At 45.1% G+C, this 24291-nt stretch overlaps 1 protein-coding gene across 1 annotated transcript in view; it reads right to left on the minus strand.

Moving 5' to 3' along the window:
- Dchs2 (dachsous cadherin-related 2) overlaps positions 1–22714 on the minus strand; it is a 222381-nt gene extending 199667 nt beyond the window's left edge. Inside the window, exon 1 of the mRNA XM_052180297.1 lies at positions 20308–22714. Coding sequence (XP_052036257.1) covers positions 20308–22302 — 1995 coding nt within the window. The 5' untranslated portion in view covers positions 22303–22714. The remainder of the gene's footprint in view (positions 1–20307) is intronic.
- Positions 22715–24291: the final 1577 nt, after the last annotated feature.

Consider the following 24291-nt stretch of genomic DNA (forward strand, 5'->3'; position numbering starts at 1 on the left):
CATATACATTAATAAACCAAAGGACTCCTATCAACTACAAATGTAACATTAAGAAATAAGCAATAATCATTCCTATATCTATTATTTCAGTCTGTTTGCTTTTGTTTTTAAGACAGGGTCACATGTAGCTCAGGCTGTCCTCAAACTGCTGATGCTCATACCTCCATCTTTGAAGTGCTGGGATTCCAGGCATGCACTACCATGGCTCCGTATATTACCTCTTATACATCTTTCTTACAGTTTAGCAACAACATCTTCTTCCCAGCTTCTTGACTCCAGCCTATGTGAATGAAGACATTCCTGCTCACAGACTATACCAGGGTGCTAGGTCTATATCAGAGTCAATTAGAAAACAAAAGAGGGGAGAGGGCAACAAGAAAGTACCTGTCACCACAAGACACCGAGGATAGCAGCTGAGACAACGGGGAAATATCCACAAACTTAATCTGTAAATACTTTCAAACCTAGGAGATGCATTTTACATGCCAACAAGAAGAAACATAAATGGAGGTAGAGGCAAAAAAAAAATAGAGGAAAAAGATGTAATGAAGAAGTCATGTCAGAGTAAACAGGAAAAATGAAATGTGTAGTCTGAATTTGGGTGGATTTGGTCGTATGGACACAAACCACATAACCCTCATGGACTGGACAGTGCAGAGATTAACATAAGTAAGTTTCCATCTGCAGGGCTCTACTTAGTAGGCCATGTGATCAGCTGTACAAAGAACAAGATATTATGCTGAAAGACAGAGGCTTTATGAGAAAGGCTGAAGTGAACACAAGAGAATTGGCCAACAGAGTTGAGACCCCACTTGGCAGCACACAGTTACAGTCGAATCAATAGGTCTCTTGAGATTACCCCAGCAGTCCTCCACAGCACCCAGGTGGTGGGGGCAGTTTATCCAGAATCATAATATATCTAGTATATAGCTAGACTGGTCCAGTATCTGTGGCATACAGACAGACAATAAAGCACAAAAGTTAATTTGGTGAACTGAGGAGTCCCAGTTAGAGAAGGGGACTATGTGAAAAAGAGATAAAAAGTAGACTAAGGAAATCTAAATTCAAAACATAAACCTAGGCCCAGTGAGATGGCTTGGCACGTAACATCACAGGTCATGCAAAGCCTGAAGACCTGAGTCTGATCCTCAGATACCACAGTGGAAAGAAAGCACCAACTCTGGAAAGTTGTCCTATGACTCCAAAAATAAGCCTGATGTCACATTCCACAACACACATACACACAAACACACACACACAAACACACACACACAAATATTTGTTTTTAAATAAAATCCAGCTGGGTCTAAGGGCACACACTGAGAGAGGAAGACCAAACCATGATGTGGTAGAAACCAGTCTGGTTCTCATATTAAATTCCAGGCCCCATGGCTACATAGCAAGACCCTGCTTTGAAAAACAAAACAAACTCAACGACTAAGGAAACTGAAAGACAGTAATCAGAGACTGAGGTTGATTGAGATTTAAGAAGTAAAGAAGCTTTAGATCATTCAGGGTTAAACTAGAACCCATGATCTTTGGGAAACACAATTCATGAAATAGAAGCAAGAATAAGCATAACAAAACTGGATCATTTGAGGGAATGAGACACCAGCTTACCTGCATGACAAGAGTTATCATGGAGGCAAAAGATTGATCAAGATGACCAGTGTTGTCAGTGTAAGTGGGGACTGGCAAGGTCTAAAAACAGGGAAGATGACAGGAAGAAACTAGCAGAGGCAGATAATGGGTTTTATTGCTTTCAGGGCGGGCAGAGGGGTTTGTCAAATATCTGCCCACAGTCTGTAAGACTCGGGAGAACAAGCAAATGGCCTTAGCATTTTGAAGCTCTGCCTTCAACCATCAGGAGTAGGAAGATTCTGCTCCCGGCCTACATCCTTGGCCCCATCTCCTCTCTCATTTCCTTCATAAGCTTGTTCACAGCTTTAATCTTCACCTCCATGTATATGACATCTGTGTCTCCAGCCTTCTTCTGACTGTTGGACTGTACTCTGAATCTCTAAAGAGCCTCGTGGTATCTTTTCCTGGACTCCTGGCCAAGGAAAACACAGCTCAGGGGGAACAAGAAATCCTCTCCCAGAACTTTTGTTTCTCTTTCCTCTTCTTTTACTCTTTTACTCTTCTTTTACTCTTTCCACCACTGCCTTTCTTCCATTGTATGCAGTCTCACAGAGCTCTCCTCAAATGCCTCTCAGGATTACACTATGCTAATGGCCTCCTTCAGGCCCTTCCCTACTTAGCTAGCCTGAATGCTGCTGCTGCTTCTTCTTCTTCTTCTTCTTCTTCTTCTTCTTCTTCTTCTTCTTCTTCTTCTTCTTCTTCTTCTTCTTCTTCTTCTTCTTCTTCTTCTTCTTCTTCTTCTTCTCCTTCTCCTCCTTCTCCTCCTCCTCCTCCTCCTCCTCCTCCTCCTCCTTCCTCCTCCTCCTCCTTCCTCCTCCTCCTCCTCCTCCTCCTCCTCCTCCTCCTCCTCCTCCTCCTCCTCCTCCTCCTCCTCTTCTTCTCCTCCTCCTCCTCCTCCTCCTCCTCCTCCTCCTCCTCCTCCTCCTCCTCCTCCTCCTCCTCCTCCTCCTCCTCCTCCTCCTCCTCCTCCTCCTCTTCTTCTTCTTCTTCTTCTTCTCTTCTTCTTCTTCTTCTTCTTCTTCTTCTTCTTCTTCTTCTTCTTCTTCTTCTCTTCTTCACTCTTCAACAAAAATCTATCCCAAACCTTCCTTTATGGATGCCAGTCTGAACTCAGAAATCTGCCATGTCTTCCAATTGCTTCCAGCAGAATACAAAATAAAATGTGGGCAAGTACAGCACCTCTTCCTGGGCTCTGACCTCCCATTTCTCCAAAACTACTTCCAGGATACAGGCTTCTAGGTAAGATGGTGGTGGATAAATGTTGCCACCATAGAAAGGTAGTGAAACATAGGAGGAATAAGAAAGAATAATCCATGACATAGGAGAAAGTGTGACTTAGTTTCTTTTAAATCGCTGTTAAGAGACTGTGACCAAGGCATCTTATAGAAGGGTTTATTGTGAGCTTATAATTTCAAGGGTAACTTCATGATCATCATAGCAGGTAGCATGGCAGTAGGCATGATAAAGAGCAGCAGCTGAGAGCTTATACATATATCTGAAAGTAGGAGGAAGGAGGGCAGAGAATACCATGGGCTTTGGAAACCTTAAAGTCAGTGACATACTTCTTCCAACAAGGCCACACCTCCTAATCCTTCCCAAATAGTTCTACCTACTAGGGACCAAGCAGAAGTCTATGGGAGCTATTATTCAAAGTACTACATAGAGGAAGGGCATTGACAGAGGAAGAGAGATGACTCAGTGCAAAGACACCACACTGCCAGCTCCATAGGACCTTGTGAGGAAAGGGGAAGCAGGGAGCCTGTGAAAGAGAGCAGCCGACCTCCCCACAGATCAGCTTCATGTTTAGAAGATACTGAAGAGAAAAGAGCAGAGCAGGCTAGCTAACCTTTGTTCAATACAGACTCAGAGCCAGTATAAGTCACAGGAATTACAGGAATCTACAAGTCCAGTTGACCCCCACCCTGCATTTACCTGGCACAACCAGTTTTAGAGGACCAAGAAGGAAGTCCCACCATGGCAACAACATTTTCTCCTTATGGTTCCCATTACTTTTTTTTTTTACAGTACTTTTAGAGAATTGTTTTTTCCTCTTCCTTTTCCTCTTCCTCTTCTTCTTCTACTACTACTTCTTCTTCTAACTACTACTACTACTTCTTTATTTCTTCTATTTCTTCTTCTACCTCTTCTACTTCTTTTTCTACTTCTACGTCTACTACTTCTACTACTTCTTCTCCTTCTCTTCCTCTTATCTTCTTCATCTTCTCTTTCTCCTTCTCTTCCTTTTCCTCCTCTTTCTCCTCTTCTTCCTCCTCCTTTCCCTCTTTCTCCTCTCCCCTCTCTTCCTCCTCTCCCTACTTTACCTGCTCCTCCTTCCCTCCTCCTTAATTTTCTTCTTCATCTTCTTTTGCAGACCAAGTCTCACTTAGTATATCAGTCTGGCCTCAAACTCTGAGCTCTACCTAACACTGCTGAGTGCTGAGATTAAAGGTATTTACCACCTGATCTCCCCTTCCTTCCTTCCTTCTCTTCCTCCTCTTCTTCCTTCTTCTTTGGAAAGGGAATATTCATGGATTTCTTTTTTGTTTCCCTTCCTGCAGTTATATAAATTTGCTTATGCAATTTTTAATACTTTGTTTCTCTTTTTTCCTCTTAGATCTGATAAACTTTGAGGAAAGTAGCAGGATCCAAAATCAACATTAAAATTCAGTAGCTTTTTTATAGAGCAGTAACACACTGACCAAGTAAGAAATCAAGAAAAAAAAACTCCCATTCATAGGAAAAGACCTGTATGGTGAAAACTTTAAAACACTGAGGGCATAAATGTGATCTACAGATTCAGCACAATTACTATGAAGATCCTAAGAGCATTCTTCATAGAACTTGAAAAAAACCAAACACTCCACATAGAACGTGAAAAAATCCTGAAGAGCCAATTTAGTGTAGCACAGAGATCCAGGCTGGACATATCGCAGCACCTCCTCTCAAAATATACTACAGAGCCACAGAGACAAAAGCAGTATGGTGCAGGCACAAAATCAGTCCCAATTTAATTGTTTTTAAAGGAAAGATCAATAAATTTTGGGAAAAACAATCAATATCCTTAGACATGGGCAAATGAGAACAGAGCTTCCATCTCACCCCATTCAGGATGGCTGTCTCCATGGAAACAGCAAATGCTGGCAAGGCTGTGGCCACTGCTGGCAGAAATGTCAGCTGATACAGCACTATGGATTCCTATAGCAATAGTGCAAGAACTGAAAACTAGCGCTGTCATATAAGCTAGATAACCCATCTCTGGGTCTATACCAGAAGGAATCTAAGCCATCTGTGCCAAAGATATTTACATCTGTGCTAATTGCCCTACTATTCACCGTAGCCAAGAGATGTGAGACGCCTAGACCCTAACAATAGATGAAAAGATGATGTGATAAATATTCACACAGCAGAGTTTTATTCAGCCATATAAAAAAGTGAAGTCATGTCATTCGCAGGAAAACTGATGATCATGTTAACCATGTTCCCTCATTTGTGAACTCCAGATTTAAATGCACAAAAATACATATATTTGTTTTTATATACAAACACGAGGCATAAGGGTAGAAGTGAATCTTTGAGGAGATCTTAAAGGAGGAAGTGGTAAAAAACAGAGTGGGGTGAGGCAAAATATCAACCCTCATTTTTCTCATATGTAAAATCTACCAAATATGTGAACATACACATAGCTATACATAACATACATATACATATAGAAGGATACAGAGAGGACAAGGAGACAAGGTTAATGGGGACCAAATATGGGCAAAATTCAATTATATATATATATAGAGAGAGAGAGAGAGAGAGAACTGAAAACTAGAACTACCATATATATACATATATATACATACATACATATGTGTGTATGCACATACACATATACATATATACACATATATGTATATATACATATATGTGTGTGAAAATGCCATGATAAAGCCCATTTTAGGTAGGCTAGCTAACCTAACATCAAATTTCTTCAAAAGGCTGCATCTCATGGCTTCTCTGCCAAGACCAGGCTCCTTTCCAGCTGCTGAGTCCCAGGCACTAAATAGATGCCCTCATGTTTGTGACAAAGCCCACTGATCTACTTTCATTCTCGACATGCTCCTTTTTATTTATTATTAACTTATTCTCTCATGGATTACATCATGACCAGAGTTTCTCCTCCCTCTCTCCACCCCCACCTCCCCTCCCCTCCTCTCTCTTCATCCTCTCCTCTTCCATTTCCCTTTGAAAATGAAAGGGCACATGTTCCTTTTCTTTTTTTATTCAATATATTTTTTATTTACATTTCAAATGATTTCCCCTTTTCTGGCCCCCCACTCACATGTTCCTTTTCTATCAAGGTTTTAACTCAGTAAGATTCAAATAGACCAGTATTTTTTGAAAAATTCATATATTTATGTATTTGTATATATGATCTAGCTAATTTCCCTGATGTGCTATGAAAATGTAAACTATTTCTTCCACTGCTCATTTTTAATTTATAAGGCAAGGGTCCCATTAGGTGTTTAGTGGTTAATGAAGTTAATTTATTGTCAGATTTCAATTCTCAGAGAATAAAATCTTACTGATCACAACTTTCCAAAGCCTTTCTAAGTGACTCTCTTTGGAGATGGCTGTCCCTAGGAAAGCACCATACATTTTTACACACACACACACAGACACACACACACAGGGCTTCAGCCACAGTGGGAAGAACTTACCAGACTATCAGTAAAATGTGCATACTATAATGGAAGACCTGCGAATTGCTGCCTCACCTCTAAGTTTTCTAATTCTAAACATGTCACTTTCTCCCAGAAAAATATCAAGTCTCTCCTATCCTTTTATATCAATGTGATAAACAAAATCACAAAGTTCTGTAGATGAAGGATGGTGGCCAGAAAGGTAGCCAAGATTGTAAATGGCAGAGTCAGAAGTGGCATCTGAGGCTATGACTCTAGGTAAAGTTCATCTCAATACAAGGACCAACGAGCCCCGGCTGGGAAGAAGAACAAAGACTGAGACCCTCTGTAGGCCAGAATCGTGCTGTGACTCCTCCCTGACAGTGGCTTGGTGCTAGCAGTCCTCTTAACCTAGGTTGTCTAGGACAACTCTCAAATCAGGGACCTAAGGACCTGGGACCCACCACACCAAGGCCGCCCTCGCCCTCCGCATTTACATAACCTGGCTCTGTCCCTCTCTGAGAGCGTCAGCTTCTGTTCTTCTGGAAAGCCCTACTGAGAGGTTTCTTCAGCTTCCTTAGCACTGGTGAGAATGTGTATAAAGAGAGATGACAGAGTTCTGACGGAAGAAACATTTCGGCAGCCATTGTCACAGCGCACGGAGCCACTGAAAGCCCAAAGCACGCCTTACACTTGCTCCTTTTCCGTCTTTCCATGCAAAGAGCAACAGTTTTGATTAGCATTGTTTTTTGCTGTTTCAGATTGTTTTAAAAAAAATAATTTTAGTCTCATCAAGTTTCTTCATTTCAAAAAGTATACTTTATTACTACTTATCAATATCAATGTAAGATGCTGAGCCTAGGTTATGGCTCATAAGGTCTCACTAGCTATGCAAGCCTGATGACCTGAGTTCAATCCTGGAACCCATATAAAAAGTCATATGCCATCAAAAGGACAAAATGGCAACCAACAAATTGGGAAAAGATCTTTACCAACCCTACATCCGACAGAGGGCTAATATCCAATATATATATAAAGAATTCAGGAAGTTAGACCCCAGAAAACCAAATAACCCTATTAAAAAATGGGGTACAGAGCTAAACAAAGAATTTTCACCTGAAGAATTTCGAATGGCTGAGAACACCTTAAGAAATGTTCAACTTCATTAGTCATTAGGGAAATGCAAATCAAAACAACCCTGAGATTTGATTTCACACCAGTCAGAATGGCTAAGGTTAAAAACTCAGAGACAGCAGGTGTTGGCGAGGATGTGGAGAAAGAGGAACACTCCTCCACTGCTGGTGGGATTACAAGCTGGTACAACCACTCTGGAAATCAGTCTGGCAGTTCCTCAGAAAACTGGGCATGACACTTCTGAAGGACCCTGCTATACCACTCCTGGGCATATACCCAGAGGATTCCCCGGCATGCAATAAGGACACATGCTCCACTATGTTCATAGCAGCATTATTAATAATAGCCAGAAGCTGGAAAGAACCCAGATGTCCCTCAATGGAGGAATGGATACAGAAAATGTGGTGTATTTGCACAATGAAATACTACTCAGCAATTAAAAACAATGAATTCATGAAATTCATAGGCAAATGGTTAGAACTGGAAAATATCATACTAAGTGAGGTAACTCATTCACAAAAGAACACACATGGAATGCAGTCACTGATAAGTGGATATTAGCCCAAAAGCTCCAAATACCCAAAACACAACCTACGTATCAAATCATTCCCAAGAAGAAGGAAGGAGAGGGCCCTGATCCTAGAAAGGCTTGATGCAGCAATGTAGGGAATTATCAGGAAAGAGGAGAGTGATTGGGGAACTGGCAGAGAGAACTTATGGGACTTAGCAGGAGGAGGGAACCAGGAAAAGGAAAATCATTTGGAATGTAAACAAAGAATATAGAAAAGAAAAAAAAAGAAAAAAGTCATATGCAATGGCCCACATCTATAATTTCAGAGCTTGACTGTGAAATGTAAGGTGGACACAGGAGAGTCAGATGAAGTCTTGTGAACCAGTATGCAGGGCAGGAGCACGGGCAAGAGAGACTGTGCCTCAAAACAAGATAGGAGAACTGCAAAGCTGCCCTCGGACCACCACACGCATGCTGAGCATTCATTCAGCAGTGCTTCCTCACATGCCTGCATGTGTGCGTATGCGCGTGTGCATGCGCGTGTGCGCATGCTCGCGTGCGAGAGCGCACACACACATACACACACACACACAGTATACCTATGTATATATCATGCATTATGTACTTCCTCTGAGTCAAGAATAATCTAAGTATGTATGTATTGGTTCATCATCCACAAAACAAGTAGATTGATGCTATTGCTCTCCATATTTGGTCAGTAAGGAAATGAAGTTCACCCCCCAAAACTAGATGGCTGGTGAGTAGACCAGAGAGCAGACCCAGGTACTTCGACCCCAGCGCCCATATTTTCTCTCCCTGTATGGTATCTCATCACAATCTTCACTTCCGTGAACACTGTCATGACTTGTCATTCACCTTTAATCCCAGAGCATAGACGACCAAGCCATGTAGCCAGAGAGCCCACAGATTCTACATTACACGTCCCCTTTTAGTGCGTACTAAAGTGTATGTAATCACATCCCATGAGCAGCAAAGGTCATGGTTAGTAAGCGGGAGAGGAAGGAAGAAGAACGCTATCAAGTTCATCCAGAGCGCCTAAAACCGGTCCTCAAGAAAAGCCAGGGCCCCAACCCAGTAGCTATGATGCTAAGATGTATAGGCCAGAAAACCAGAGAAGATGATAGCATGTAACATAGACATATCTTGAACATAAGCATATGTGGTTCTCATGGAAACATCTCAAACAACTCAAACTTAATCCAAAACAACTCAAACCTATGCAGTAATAGAAATATAAACATCAAAGGTGGTACACTGGGTATACACTGGGTATACACTGGGTAAAGGTGTGTGTGGTCAACAATGAGAGTGTCATCAGCGTCAAGGAGACGGAGACAAAGAATACAGAGCAAGCAGTGCAAAGCAGGCCACAAACCCTGAGGAACCAACGATGGAACAAACTGTACAATAAAACTGATCCATGTGCCAGACAAATACACACGGTAAGGAGGGAGACCCGTGGCTAGCCACCACCCTCCTGCACGACTGCTTGTGCTGTGCAGCTCCAGCACGGTTCTCTAGTGTGTTAGATAAAGAACATGAGAAAGTACAGATGACTCGACAAATACACACGGTAAGGAGGGAGACCCGTGGCTAGCCACCACCCTCCTGCACGACTGCTTGTGCTGTGCAGCTCCAGCACGGTTCTCTAGTGTGTTAGATAAAGAACATGAGAAAGTACAGATGACTCGAAGGCCAGTAAGCTGGATTCCATCAAGGTACATAGAATCCATTGTTTTTACTCATGCATGGGAACAGCTGCAACACACACACACATGTGCGCGCACGTGAGCGCACACACCACTGAACAAATAACAGTACACAAAGAGTAATGGGAGTCAGAGCCAGGGTGATGGCAACAGATAGAAAGGACAGAGGACACGTAGGAGAAGTTCTGAAGGTCTTACCAAGCATTGTGGTCAGATCTGGGGGCAGTCAAAGTGGTCCTGAGACTTCAGAAAACACATTCCTCATTAACTCTCTCATTTCTGCAGTTGGCACAGCCTCTTGGTACAAGGCCTCCATACTGTTCCTCCGGCCACCCTTGTTCAGCTCCTTACTAACCCCAGCCAGGATCACTTCTCAGGCCCTGGCACTTGCAAAGCTGGTGAACAATCTTCCCTTTCATCATGCCAGCTCCCAGGGTGACGCTCAGCACCAGAGCACAACAGAAGCAAAGCTAGCACACACAGAGAGCACACGCAGTGCTTCTCAGCGTTACTAAAGACTTAGATTAGTTCAAAGGAAACAGTTGTCAAAGAAAACATGAAGGAGAGGCAGGGTAACAGCCAGCCCAGCGGCCTGGCCTTTTCCAGCTGCGCAGGAGAGCCACACTCGAGTCTTCTCATTTCCCATGGTTCCTCAGGTGGCAGAACTCATCCTGAGTGGGCGCTGTCCAAGCACCCCTCCTAAACAGGCTTCTCCAAGGACACTGTGAGATGTAAACAGCCATGGTGTGCAAAATAAAAACGAGCTTTGGCCCTCAATATATTGACTCCCAGGTCTCGGCTTGGCTCTCTATCCTTCTAATGTGACCGATGCACAGGATGATGACCTCCAGCTCACAGCAATCACAAAGACACTAACACACACCAAGTGCATGGAGGCCTCTATGGAGAGGGTACAGGAATGAAAAAGAATTTGCAAAAAAATAAAGCCTGTTGCTGCAGAGAAGGAATTTAGAAGATGCTGTGTGGTCTTAGAGCACTGGCACTCTAAGACCTGTGGATCACGACCCCTCTGGGTGTCAAAAGACACTTTCACCAGGGGTCACCCAAGACCGTCCTGCATATCAAATATTTACACTACAACTCATAACAGCAGCAAAATCACAGCAAGAAGTAGCAATGAAAATAATTCCATGGTTGGGGGTCACCACAACATGAGGAACTGCGTTAAAGAGTCGCAGTATTAGGAAGGCTGAGAGCCACTGCTTCAGAGGATATTGAGGAAAGAATTTTTTCATGTTCTTTTTATTTTGCTTTTGCCTGATTTTTAACAAAAGCACTTGAGTAGACATGAGTTCTAAAGTAAGTAAGGGAGAGGGGATAAAGGAAATGAAAAGGGAAGGGGAGGGGAGGGGAGGGGAGGGGATGGGGAGGGAAGGGAAGGGAGGGAAGGGGAAAGGGAATACATTTAAATCGGGAAATGTTATGTCTGTGATGTCAAATACATGCAGTAGAGATGTGTACCAGTCAGATCTCTCTCTCTCTCTCTCTCTCTCTCTCTCTCTCTCTCTCTCTCTCACACACACACACACACACACACACACACACACACACACACACACACACACAAACAACCATGACTCAGAAGCTTATAAGAGAGGTTGATCCTTGGGTGGGGAAAGGGGGCTTCTGGGATATTGAAGACAAGAGAAGGTAAATTTAAAAAGAGGGCGAAGGAAGACAGAACTTCAGGAAAGTCTCTACTCTCTGGAGTGTGCAGGGGCAGATGCATCCAGAAAAGGGGAAGAAGGCAGGCACGAGTTCAGAGTGCTCCAGGGGTAGTGAGGTCATAAGGCTGAAGAGCCCATTGGATGTGGTAAGCAGAGTTTAGCACAGTGGCAGAGGAAGGTCAGACCAGGCAGAAGTGGGCACCAAGGAGAGGCCAGATGCCATCCACTCAGGAGGCTGATGGGGAAGAGAGACAGAACAATGGGCCTCACGCCCTGCTAGACCTGACCATTGCACTCACAGCTATGCCCCAGCACCAGGAACTGTTCTGCCATGTATCCGGTACTACTCGGTAAATATTCATCTGCTGTCCTTTATTCAGTGGCTGTGATCACAACCAAGGCAACTCTTATAAGGGACAACATTTAATTGGGGCTGGCTTACAGGTTCAGAGGTTCAGTCCATTATTATCCAGGTGGGTGCATGGCAGCATCCAGGCAGATATGGTGCTGGAGAATCTGAGAGTTCTACATCTTCATCCAAAGGAAGCCAGAAGACTGGCTCCCACATGGCTGGGAAGAGTGGCTCAAAGCCCACTGCCCACAATGACACATTTCCTCTAACAAGGCCACACCTACTCCAACAAGACCACACCTCCTGATAGTGCCACTGCCAGGCATATACAAACCATCGCACTATTGGATTAAATAAATGAGTTAGTGGATGAATTCTCCTGAGTCTTGTGGGGCTATAAAGGAATATTTTTGTGCCCATACTTATATTATGCTGGTATGAAAGCTGTTGTTAATACTGTTTTAAGAACTGGTTGTAAGTAGAGGCCATGAGCACAGCTCATATTACAGCAGAGGGAGTCCTGTTTTTTTTAAGGCTGAAGTTTTGGGGTTGGTAACCTAAGGAAAAAAAATATTCTCTGGTTAGATGCCTGAACTTGGTGATGCCAGAAACTGGATGTCATGAAATGAATCCCTCTCTGTCAAAACCACAGCTTTTTACAGCTTTTTACTGTGTATCACAGTTCTACACAGTCCCATAATTCAGTGTGAGGGTCACAAAATATTTGGTAAAAGAAGATTTTGTCATTCACCATTATCAAGTAGGCTTCATCCCAAGGATGCAAGGTTGGTTTAATATGCAAAAATGCATTAATGTAATCCACTATATAAACAAACTCAAAGAAAAATCACATGATTTTTAGATGCAGAAAAAGCATTTGACAAAATACAACACCCCTTCATGTTAAAAGTATTGGAGATATCAGGAATTCAAGGCCCATACCTAAACATAATAAAAGCAATTTATTGAAATCCAACAGCCAATATCAAATTAAATAGAGACATAATTGAGGCTATGGCACTGAAATCGGGGATGAGACAAGGATGCCCACTCTACCCATAACTATTCAATGTAGTACTCGAACAATGGCATTGGCTAGTTAGAACAATGACAACAAAAAAGAGATGGGGGGGGATACAAATTAACAACAATGAAATAAAGGTATCACTATTTGCAGATTATATGATAGTATAGCTAAGGGACCCCAAAAAGTTCTACCAGAGAACTTCTCCAGCTGATAAACAACTTCAGCAAGGTGGCCAGATATAAAATTAATTCAAATAAATCAGTAGCCTTCCTTTATACAAATGACAAACAGGCTGATAAAGAAACAACTCCCTTCACAATAGCCACAAATAACATAAATTATCTTGGGGTAACTCTAACCAAACAAGTGAAAGATCTATACGATAATAACTTCAAGTCTCTCAAGAAAGAAATTGAAGACGAGCTCAGAAAATGGAGAGATCTCCCTTGTTCATGGATTGGAAGAATTAACATCTGGCCATCCTACCAAAGGCAATCTCCAGATTCAATACAATCCCCATCAAAATCCCAACACAATTCTTCATAGACATGGAAAGAGCAATTCTCAAATCCATCTAGAAAGGCAAAAAAAAAAAAAAAAAAACCAACAACAACAGAATAGCAAAAACAATTCTTAACAACAAAATAACAGCTGGGGGAATCACCATCCCTGACCTCAAGCTTTACTACAGAGCAATAGTGATAAAAATTGCATGGTATTGGACCAGAAACAGACATCTTGATCAATGGAATAGAATTGAAGAGCCAGAAATAAAATCACACACTTATGGACACTTGATCTTTGACAAAGAAGCCAAAAACATACAATGGAAAAAAGAAAGCATCTTCAATAAATGGGGCTGGTCTAACTGGCTGTTTATGTAGAAAAATGAAAATAGACCCATATTTGTCACCTTGCACAAAGCTCAAGTCCAAGTGGATCAAGGACCTCAACATAAAACCAGATACATGAAGCTAATAGAAGAGATAGTGGGAAAGAGCCTCAAACTCATTGGCACAGGGGGAAATTTCCTAAACAGAACTCCAATGGCTCATGCTCTATGATCAAGAATTGATAAATGCGATCTCATGAAACTGGAAAGCTTCTGTAAGGCAAAGGACATAGTGAATAAGACAAATCGGCAACCTACAGAATGGGAAAAAATCTTTACTAACCCCACATCCAATAGAGGGCTAATATCCAAAATTTATAAAGAACTCAAGAAGCTAATCACCAAAAAACAAACAAACAAACAAACAAACAACACAATAAAAAAATGGGCTATAGAACTGAACCAAGATTTCACAACTGAGGAATCTCAAATGGCTGAGAAGCATCTAAGGAAATGTTCAAAGTCCTTAGTGATCAGAGAAATGCAAATCAAAATGACCCTGAGATTCCACTTTATACCAATCAGAATAGCTAAGATCAAAACCTCAGGTGGCAACACATGTTGGAGAAGATATGGAGAAAGAGGAACACTCCTCCATTGCTGGTGGGATTGCAAACTGGTACAACCACTCTGGAAATCAATTGGAGTTTCCTCAGAAAATTGGAAATATATCTCCCTGAAGACCCAGCCATACCACTCTTGGGAATATACCCAAAAGATGCCCCCACCATGCCGCAGGAACAGGTGTTCCACTATGTTTCTAGCAACCTTATTTGTGATAGCCAGAGGCTGGAAACAACCTAGATGTCCCACCACAGAAGAATGGATAGAAAAAATGTGGCTCATTTACTCAACGGAATACTACTCAGCTGTTAAGAACAAGGACATCCTGAGTTTTGCAGGCAAATGCATGGAACTAGAAAATATCATCCTGAGTGAGGTAACTCAGACCCAAAAGGACATGAATGGTATGTACTCACCAATAAGTGGATATTAGCCAAAAAAAAAAAAGTACATAATACCCAAGATACAGTCCACAGAACTCAAAAAGGTCAACAAGCTGAAGGGCCCAAGTGAGGACACCCCAGTCCCAGGGGAGAAGAAAGCAATCACAAGTAGGCAGAGAGGGAGGGACCTGGGAGGGAAAGTGGAGGGGGCAGGGGACTAGGGGGTGGAGAAGGGAACCTGGTCTGACATTGAGGGAGGGAATAGGACTGAAGCCCTGGGGGGGGGGCAGCAGAAAGAATGGAAATGGGTAACTTCAGGAGATAGGAGGTTGGGGGACCCTCCAGAATGCACCAGGGACCTGGGAGGTGGAAGAATCACAGGACTAAAAGGGAGGGGCCTTAGATGAAATGCCTGAGAGTAGGGAGAGGGGGGAACAACATATAGAGCCCAGCTCCAGCAGGAAGACAGGGCTTCAACTGAGGGAGAGGGGGGCATCCCACAGTCATAGCTCTGACCCATAAGTGTTCCCGTCTGAAAGAATTACAGGGATGGAGATGGAGAGAAGCCTGAGGAAGAGAAGGTCCAGTGGCTCAGAGTGGGATCCAGCTCAAGGGGAGGTCCCAAGGCCTGACACTATAACTGAGGCTATGGAGCCCTCACAAAAAGGGACCTAGCATGACAGCACTATGTAAGATCCAACAAGCAGCTGAAAGAGTCAGATGCAGGCATTTGCACCCAACCAATGGACAGAAGCAGCTGACCCTTGCTGTTGAATTAGGGAAGGTTGAATGAAGCTGAGGGTGGCCCTGTAGGAAGACCAACAATCTCAATTAATCTGGACCCCTGGGACCACCAAACAGGCAGCATATACCAGCCGATATGAGGCCTCCAATACACATACAGTAGAGAATTGCTGGGTCTGTGTTCATTCAGAGATGATGCATCTAATCTTCAAGAGACTGGAGGCCCCAGGGAGTTTAGAGGTCAGGTTGGGTGGGGGGTAGGGTCATCCATGTGAAGACAGGGAGGGGAGGAGGTATGGAATGTGGAACAGTCAGAGGGTGGACAGGGGTTGGTGGGGTGGGGAATAAAATATGGAGTGTATAAAAATAATTAATAAAAATTTCCAAAAATTAGGGAAATACAGGGAAAAAAAAGTAAAAGGTTTCTAAATGTACAGCAACCACCAAAAGTTAAGTGAAAATCCAACATGTAATGAGTCCAGGGAGTTTGTGGCAGCCATCGCCCACGTCGCAAGGGCAAGGGCACTGCAGCTGTGGTGGTGTGTGCAGACCCCAGGCAGCAGCCACAAACCCTGCCTGAAACACTTCAGCTCTGATTCCAGACTATTGTGTGCTAGCAGGGCATGTTGCTGTTCATACGAAGTTGTCTAGTCTTATAGAAGCATAATGTTTTAATTACAGAAAACAAAGACTGTGGATATGCTCCTCCAGTCATTCCTTAGCACGAACAGATCGCATTGTTTTGGGTCAGAATGCTTAATGTTAAAATCTGCTGACTAAGTTGCTGACTTGATTTTCACATTCGATGGGTTTTGGCTTGAGATTAAGAATTTCTTAACTAGCCCAAACATGCTTCTGCCATCTTGTGCTCCATTATTTATGCTATGAAGTATTCTCGGCAATGATTATTCTAAGACTAAACTATGGATCAACTCTGAAAAACAGAGGCTATTCCACATACTGCGATATTAAATATGCACCCAAGTTAATTCTTTACATAAAATGAACCAAGCACATTCATCTCCTTATTACGCAAATATGCTTTTTCTTTAATTAATAAAAGTATATGTATACTGATCAATTATTTTATAATGCATTATCAGTAGATGTTTAACTTGTCTACTTATATAACTATACACCTCAGATCACATAAAAATTTCTCACAATAAAGAAGCGACCAATGGGAAGGTCTGAGGAGCCTCAGTCTGGACCAGGACAACACTGAGACACCGACAGGAACTCTGGGTAGTAGGTTGTTAAGAAGGGCTTTCCATACAGAGGAGGTATGGAGAAAGGAATGCAGGCATTGAGGCAAGTGCTGCCTCAGAGAGCCCACAGCTCTCCTTTACTGTAACAAAATACTCGAGATAAGCAACTTAAAGAGAGAAAGGGTTACGTGGACCCAGTTTTAATCCTACTATGTGAAAGTCTGAGGCAGATAGTGAGTTCTAGACTGTGCAGTGTCTATACTTAACAACTGAAAGGAATAATGAAAAGGGAGTGGGTGAGGAAAAGGAAGAAAAGGAAAATAAAAACACAGAAAGAAAACACCCTGGAATCCAGGGAACAGTGGCAGCAAGTGGCCTAGAAAAGTTCACACAGCCACTGAGGAGAAGCCGCCAGAGTCTAAGGTAGAGGGTCTCTACCACTCTTCAATGGCTGGACAGATCCCTGGAATTCCCTGAATCTCCAGTCAGCACAATTTCCCACTGTCTCTAGCAGCACTGGGAAAGCTGGGAAACCATCAAAAATGCAGCTTGAGCCCAGATGGGCCTCCATAAAGGATCCAGGACACGTGGAGATGGGAGGGGATAGCGCTATCCCTGGTGGCAGAATTCCTTCCATCTTAGAAGCAACTCTACAGATATGTTCTAATCAAAACTATCACAGTGAACCCATCTTGTCCCCTGCAAATGAAGCGTATTTTATTAATATCATGGCAAGATGATCAAGCCTCCCAAGTAGAAGCAGTCTTGGAAATTACCCTATCTAGACATTGCTCTATCATGACGTCATAGTTCAAATCTGATGGGACCATCTCTGGACACTGGGCATCTATGGCCCCCTCCATGTCCCAGCCTCTTCTGCAGAATTCCTAAGTCTACGTGGCTGATCTCTGGATAATTGGTGGAATTAATACAAATCACTGTCAAGGTTTCTTCCACCTTAAGAAGATGACCACCTCTATCGTTTATGACATCAGACTCTGGTTAAAAGATGAAACACTCTTTGGTGGTGTTAGCCATTAACGCTTGTGGACTTGTTCATGTCAGCAGTGCAGAATGCCTGCTTTTCAAGCCTCCTCTGGATAAGTGAGAGCTGGTGATCATCTACAGCAGAAACTCCTGCACCACACGTGACATCTTTATATCACCCTGGGCTTCTGTGTATATAAATAGGTATGGAAGTTAAACATCTATCGATAATAACTCATAAATTTATTTTATGGTAATTGTTTGGCAGATAATTTTAATATGCATTAAAATCAAAACCAAATTTGCACATTAATACAATGGGTGTACTTGTTTAATGCTACACAGAGAATTAGTTCTTGGCTGAATGCTTGATTCTACAGGATGTCAAATATTTTCAGCATTTTTCAGAACTGATCCACATTTTGATCTTGTAATCAAAATTACAAGTGCTGAGAATATAGCTTAATATAAACACACAGTACAAAATGCAGGGGCTGGAGAGATGGCTCAGCAGTTAAGAGCACCGACTGCTCTTCTAGAGGTCCTGAGTTCAATTCCCAGCAACCACAAGGTGGCTCATAACCATCTGTAATAGGATCTGATGCTCTCTTCTGGTGTGTCTAAAGACAGTGACAGTGACTCACATAAAATAAATAAATCTTTTTTTTTAATGCAGATGTATATTTAAGACCATTGTCATGGTTTGAATATACTTGGCCCAGGGAGTGGCACTATTTGGAGGTGTGGCCTTGTTGGAGGTGTGTCACTATGGATGTGGGCTTTAAGACTTTCATCCTAGCTGCCTAGAAGTCAATCTTCCACTAACAGCCTTCAAATGAAGATGTAGAACTCCCAGTTCCTCCTGCACCATGCCTGCCTGGGTGCTGCCATGCTCTTCCGTTGACAATAATGGACTGAACCTCTGAACCTGTAAACGAGGCCCAAATAAATGTTGTCCTTATAAGAGTTGCCTTGGTCATGGTGTCAGTTCACAGCAGTAAAAGTCTAACTAAGACAACCATTCTAGAAATTATTGTAAATTTTCTGCTAAGCCCAAGTCAAAATTCATTGAAAAGTTGTAATGTAAGTCAACAACTCAGACAGCAATTTTTTAAAATTAAATATTCTAATGCAAAACAATACAATGATATATTAATTTGTCTATATATTAAAGAATAACAGTGGGGAAATATTAAAAGTATCTGTTTTCTATAGTTAAAGCAGTATGTTTATAAGAGCCCATAGTTCCACAACTTGGGAGGTGGAAAGTTACATAGGAAGTTCAAAGCTAACTATGGCTACAACAGACCCCGAATCTTTGTTAAACAATAATTATATAATGGTATATTATATAAGATATATGTATTCATATTTATTAATATATGTTTGATAAATATATATTGAATAGGTATATATTATACAGGCAAATGTTCCTATATATAGTAAAAATTAATAAAGATAAAAAGTAAACACCACAAATAAGAGTATCAGACTGAGAACAGGTATGTCTGGCAACATTCACTAGTGCTATGTAGTCTGCAAACATGTGCAGTACAAGAGCACAAGCTGTGTGTTCAGAAGCAAGACTGCAGTGACGTCACATGATGCAACACTGACGAGGGGAACCAGGAATCCCTCTGACTCCATTTAAGTTTCATTGTGAATTCATTTTGGTCTCGGGAATGTAGGCACCCTTTATGTTGCCACACTTTTGACAGTCCCCATATTCTGTCATACTATCCCCATGTAGTCATGACCCACATTTCCAGAAGCTAGAGAAGGGATAATAGTACTGTTAACTACAAAGCTAAAAAAGATATAAGCAACCCTGAAAACCCATTTTTACAGTAAAGAAGCACCTCACTTACCTAAAGGTTATCAGGGACGTACTTTATAAAAGCCTGGGCATTCTAACTGTAAAGCAGGGAGAACCGAGCAGGGGTCTGAAATCTACACAGACTCGGATACTAATTAAAGCCTGAAGTAAATCCAGCAGTCAGACAACTTTGACCTCCTTATTTCTTCCATTTATCCTGGAGTGATTTAAGTCAATCCTGGAAATTTGCTTATTGAACATCGGGTAAGTGTAAAGAGGGAGAGCCTGAAGGGCAGAGCATAGCATTCTGACAGTTCAGGAGAGATCCCAAGAACTCTCAAAAACATGTCCAAGTCAACAGCAAAGGCCCCAGGATGACCACGGTGGACTGCATGAGTCTCCTCTCCTCCAGCACTGAAGTCCTCACCCGAAGCTCTCAGCCCCCACACGTGGTAGCTACAATGACTTGAAGTCATCAATAACCTTGGTAAACTCCCAAAGCAGGTGGGAAAGAGCTTAAGAGGGACTCTGGAGGTGGTCATTCAAAAGGGTTTCAATGTTTGAAAAAGAGAAGGCTACCCTGAGTCCTGAGGCATCATATAACGTTCTCAAAAGTGCAAGACGGTGCCTGAGGCCTGAAATCTGTTTGGGGACAATGGACAGTGCCTCCCAAAAGTTAGACTTTGGGAGCAGTCTAATGTGAAGGAAACTGGAGCCCCAGAAGAAAATTCCAAGAAAACATGGACAGTGTTGGATAAGGACCTTAGAGATCACAGGACCAAGACATGACACAAAGCTTTGGAGATTAGATGATGAGCTTGCCTCTCGCTGGAGGGTCTACAGAAGGTATCTTTGCTTCTGCAACCAGGGCACAAGCAACCGTGTCGCATTATCCCAGACAGATTTCCATCCTCACTATATACCCCAGGCCTTGAGCTGAGCCCAGAGACCTGATATCCTCACCTGCAGAAAGCAGTGCCCAACAGCGGTATGCTCAGCGAGGGTGACATTATACACCTGCCTCCGGAAAACGGGCTCATTATCATTCACGTCATCCACAGTAATGGTCACTAGACAGGTGGCAGAAAGTGGCGGCTCTCCAAGGTCCTGGGCCACCACTCTCAGCTCCACTGTGTCCTGGACCTCTCTGTCTAGAGGCCGGAGAGTGCTGATCAAACCGTTGTCGGGATTGATGCTGAAGGATGGCACACACTCTGCCTTGGGTGACAGAGCCTCAGACTCGCATGGATCCGAAAGTTCGACTAGCGCATATCGCAGCCTGGCGTGATCGGTGCCAGCCTGGTCAGCATCCACAGCGCTGACCCAAACCACCGAGGTGCCAGGGACAGCTGCTTCAGACACCGAGGTCCAGTAATGCTCCTGGCTGAAGACAGGTGGCTGGTCATTGAGGTCAGATACCCAGAGCAGCAGCGTCTCTTCCGTGCTCAATGGCGGGGACCCTGCATCAGTGGCCACTAGTCGTAACTCGTATAGCTCTTGTCTTTCCCTGTCCAAGAGACCCTCGATGCACAGGAAAAATACTCCAGGCGGACCACCCGGCCTCAGCGCAAAGGCTCCGTTCCCACCCTCCAACGACAACTTGATGCTGCCTGCGCCAAGGAGGCGTGCACCAAGCACCCCCGCAGCCTCCTCTTCATTCTCTGGATCACCATCTGCATCGGACACCGAGACTCGAGCCACGTAGTCGCCGGGCCGAGCGCCCTCAGAGACGTGGGCCGTGCCTCCCTCGGTGAGGAAGAGCAGGTGGATGGCAGGCGGGTTGTCATTCACGTCCAGCACGTCGATGGACACGCGCACTGTGGCTACCTCTGGCTCGGCGCCCCCGTCGCTGGCCTGGACTACCAGCTGGTGCCAGGCCTGTTCCTCTCGGTCTAAAGGTCTCTGCACCCGCACCACGCCGCTCAGCTCCTCCACCGAGAAATAGCCCGGATCCCCCAGTGGCCCGCTACCTGCGCCCGCCACGGGCACCTGCCGCTCCCGGATACTGTAGCGTACCAAGCCATTGGGCCCCAAGTCGCGATCGGTGGCACGCACGCGACAAACCTCAGCTCCCGGCTGGGCATCCTCACGTACTGTGGCGCGGTACTCGCCCTGCTCAAAAACTGGCGGGTTGTCATTCTCATCCAACACACGCAGCTGCACGTGCAGGAGGCCGGTGCGCCGAGGGCTGCCACCGTCCCACGCTTCAATGTGCAGCTCGTGCGCCGCCGCCGCCTCTCGGTCCAAGCGGCGCAGCAGCACCAAGTCTAAGGGTTCCAGGGGTGATAAGGACACGGGCAGGGAAGGCGACGCCCGTAGTCCCGGCGTCCCGTAGCGCAATTGGAAGAAGGGTCCTGCGGGGTCCTGGGGCAGGTCGGAAGCTTGCAGCAAGGTGTAGCCCTGGATGCTGAATAGCCCCGCGTCCGGGTCCTGGGCGCCTGGCAGGCGGAAAGCTGTCCCCGGCGGGCTAAGTTCCGACACGTCCAGCTGCAGAGAGTCGCGGGGAAAGCGAGGCGAATGGTCGTTCACGTCGTTGACGCGGATCTCCACCTGCACCACCTCTCCCAGCAGCGTGGCGGCCACGAAGCTGTAGTGGTCCCGCCGCTCGCGGTCCAGACGCCGTGCGGTGCGGATGATGCCAGTGTCCGGGTGCACGTGGAAGTCGTCCAGCAGCGGGGAGTCATCCGAGTCCTCCGACAGAAAAAAGCCATTCCCTTCCTGCTGCTGCGCTGCTGGCAACCCCGCGCGAATGTCACCCACCAGTGTGTCCGGGGGCAGCCCCTCGTCTACCGAGAGGCTGAGGTTGAACACCTGGGCAGACGAGCCCGAGGCTGCCCACAGCCAGGCGTGTAGGAAAAGCCGGAGCAGGGAGCCCTGCGCCCCGGCGCCACGGGGCCGCCCACGGGGTGACCCCGCAAGCTGACGCCCTTCACCCATCATCCGTCCAGCGGGGCTCATTTCTCCTCCAGCTCTTTAGGAAGGCTCCGGGTAGCTGCCAGCTTGTGTTGGGATCGCAGAGCAGCCCAGGAGCCTCTTGAGTATCTAAGCCAGAGAAGAAAAGACTTTGTTTGGCAAACAAACCAAAAGACCCGGGAGTTCCCAGGGTGGCATCTGCAACTGGTGCAGACGTCCTCTGCCCGCAGCTCACGCAGGCGGGGGCGGCTCTAGCTGCCTCTGTCTCCGCGGCCACCTCTCCAGCCTCTGGATGTCTTTAAGCGAATCCCGTCGCTTTTTCTCTCTTCTTCTATTCCTTTTACATCTGTTCCTTGTTCTGCTCGGCTGGCTGTTTCCCCCTGGTAAAGTCAGGTGCATTATTTCTTTTGCCAAAAAGGAGGAAATTATTTAAAGCGCGTATACTGAGAGGAAGGGGATCCGGCAGGGAAGGGGGTGGAGTAAGGGCGGGGAGGCCGAGAGGGCGCGGGGCGGGAGGAACGGTGGGAGGGGCCGCTCGGGCTGCTGGCTGCTACAAGGGAGGCCGCTCCCCCCACCCACCCCACCCCTGGCGTCTCCGGGCGCTGGGGACTGTGCGGCGCTCCCTCCGACTGGGCCTCCTACTCCTTAGTCCCCTCCCCGTGCGTGATGCGGCTCGCACCAGGGTGAATTCCAACCTGCGAGCCTCAGCTCTGTAGAGCTAGCCGTATGGACACGCAGCTCCGGACCGTGATGCTGATGGGGTTGTCTGGCCCGGCTTTGCGTGCAAACGTGTTCTGGGTTGGGGGAAAGGCCAACAGCTTACCCCTACTCTCTCTCTCTCTCTCTCTCTCTCTCTCTCTCTCTCTCTCTCTCTCTCTCTCTCTCTCTCTCTCTCTCTCTCTCTCTCCTCAGGACAGCCCCTGCAGCGAGCTTGCCCAAGGCTCCAAGGAGGCTATATGGTCACTTTAAGGAGACAAACTTGTGTTCTCTGTTTGGCGAGAGAATCCCCCCTCCCCAGCGGAAGGACAGAGTCAAAGGCTGATGCACAGCTGTAAAGCAGGGAAGGCGGAACTTGGGAAAAAAAGAAAGAAAAGAGAAAAAAACTTCCAGGAATCCCGAAAAATCTGTGACACACATGGTACATAGCACGCTTTATTATGCTGCGCTACAATTAGCGATGTGCGAGCGTCTTGTCGCTCCCCTCTGCCACCAGTGATGACGACGATGGATGGAGCTTGCAGACCTTTTTAGGCATCCAGCGCCATCATACCTCCCAGCGTATTTTATGATGATGATTTATGTGCAGATGGACCTTGTGGCTTAAGGCCCAGCACCCCGTGCAGGGATCTGATAGCTCTTCCAAAGTAGCTTGGGGTCGAACCTAAAGACAATTCACCTCAGCCTGTATAGTCACAGGCTTCCCCCTCCCCCCCCCCCCCCGCCCCAGCTATCCATAGTTATAGGTAGAAACTGACAAATGGCCTCTAATAATGTATGCTCCACCAAAGGAGTCTGCCCTCTTGAGAATGGCCAGCCATATGTAGCAAAAGGTTTTTGCAATTTTGCATTTCGTCCAGAAGGAAGAATTAATTTCCTAGATATTGTTCTCTGTTAGAGAGAGACCAAAAGCCCAGCATACTCTTCCCCCAGAAACCCCGGTGACATGCCGTTTTGTTTGGAGTGGCCTATGCATACCATTGCTAATTAAGCAGCCACACCACCCTGTACCCCTGACAAAACAATAATCAAATGATTTTCTGTGCAGTAGATGTGTTGTATGTAACCAGAGATGCTATTAAAATAATCTCTGCCTCCCTTTCATCACTCAAGTGCCTTTAAGCATTTGGGAGGTCAGGCTTGAGACTTTGGAGCCTTCTTTCCAACCGAATGCAAAGGCATCAGGAGTCCTCCAAACCACCACTGCCACTCCCACCGCCACGCCCACGCCACTCCCACTCCACTGGTCCCTTCTGTAGGTGGTTCTCCACCAAGCATTCAGGTTCTAAAGCCAACACATGTTTAACCCCTGCTCTG

This window comes from Apodemus sylvaticus, chromosome 4, assembly GCF_947179515.1.
Source record: "Apodemus sylvaticus chromosome 4, mApoSyl1.1, whole genome shotgun sequence".
Classification (NCBI taxonomy): domain Eukaryota; kingdom Metazoa; phylum Chordata; class Mammalia; order Rodentia; family Muridae; genus Apodemus; species Apodemus sylvaticus.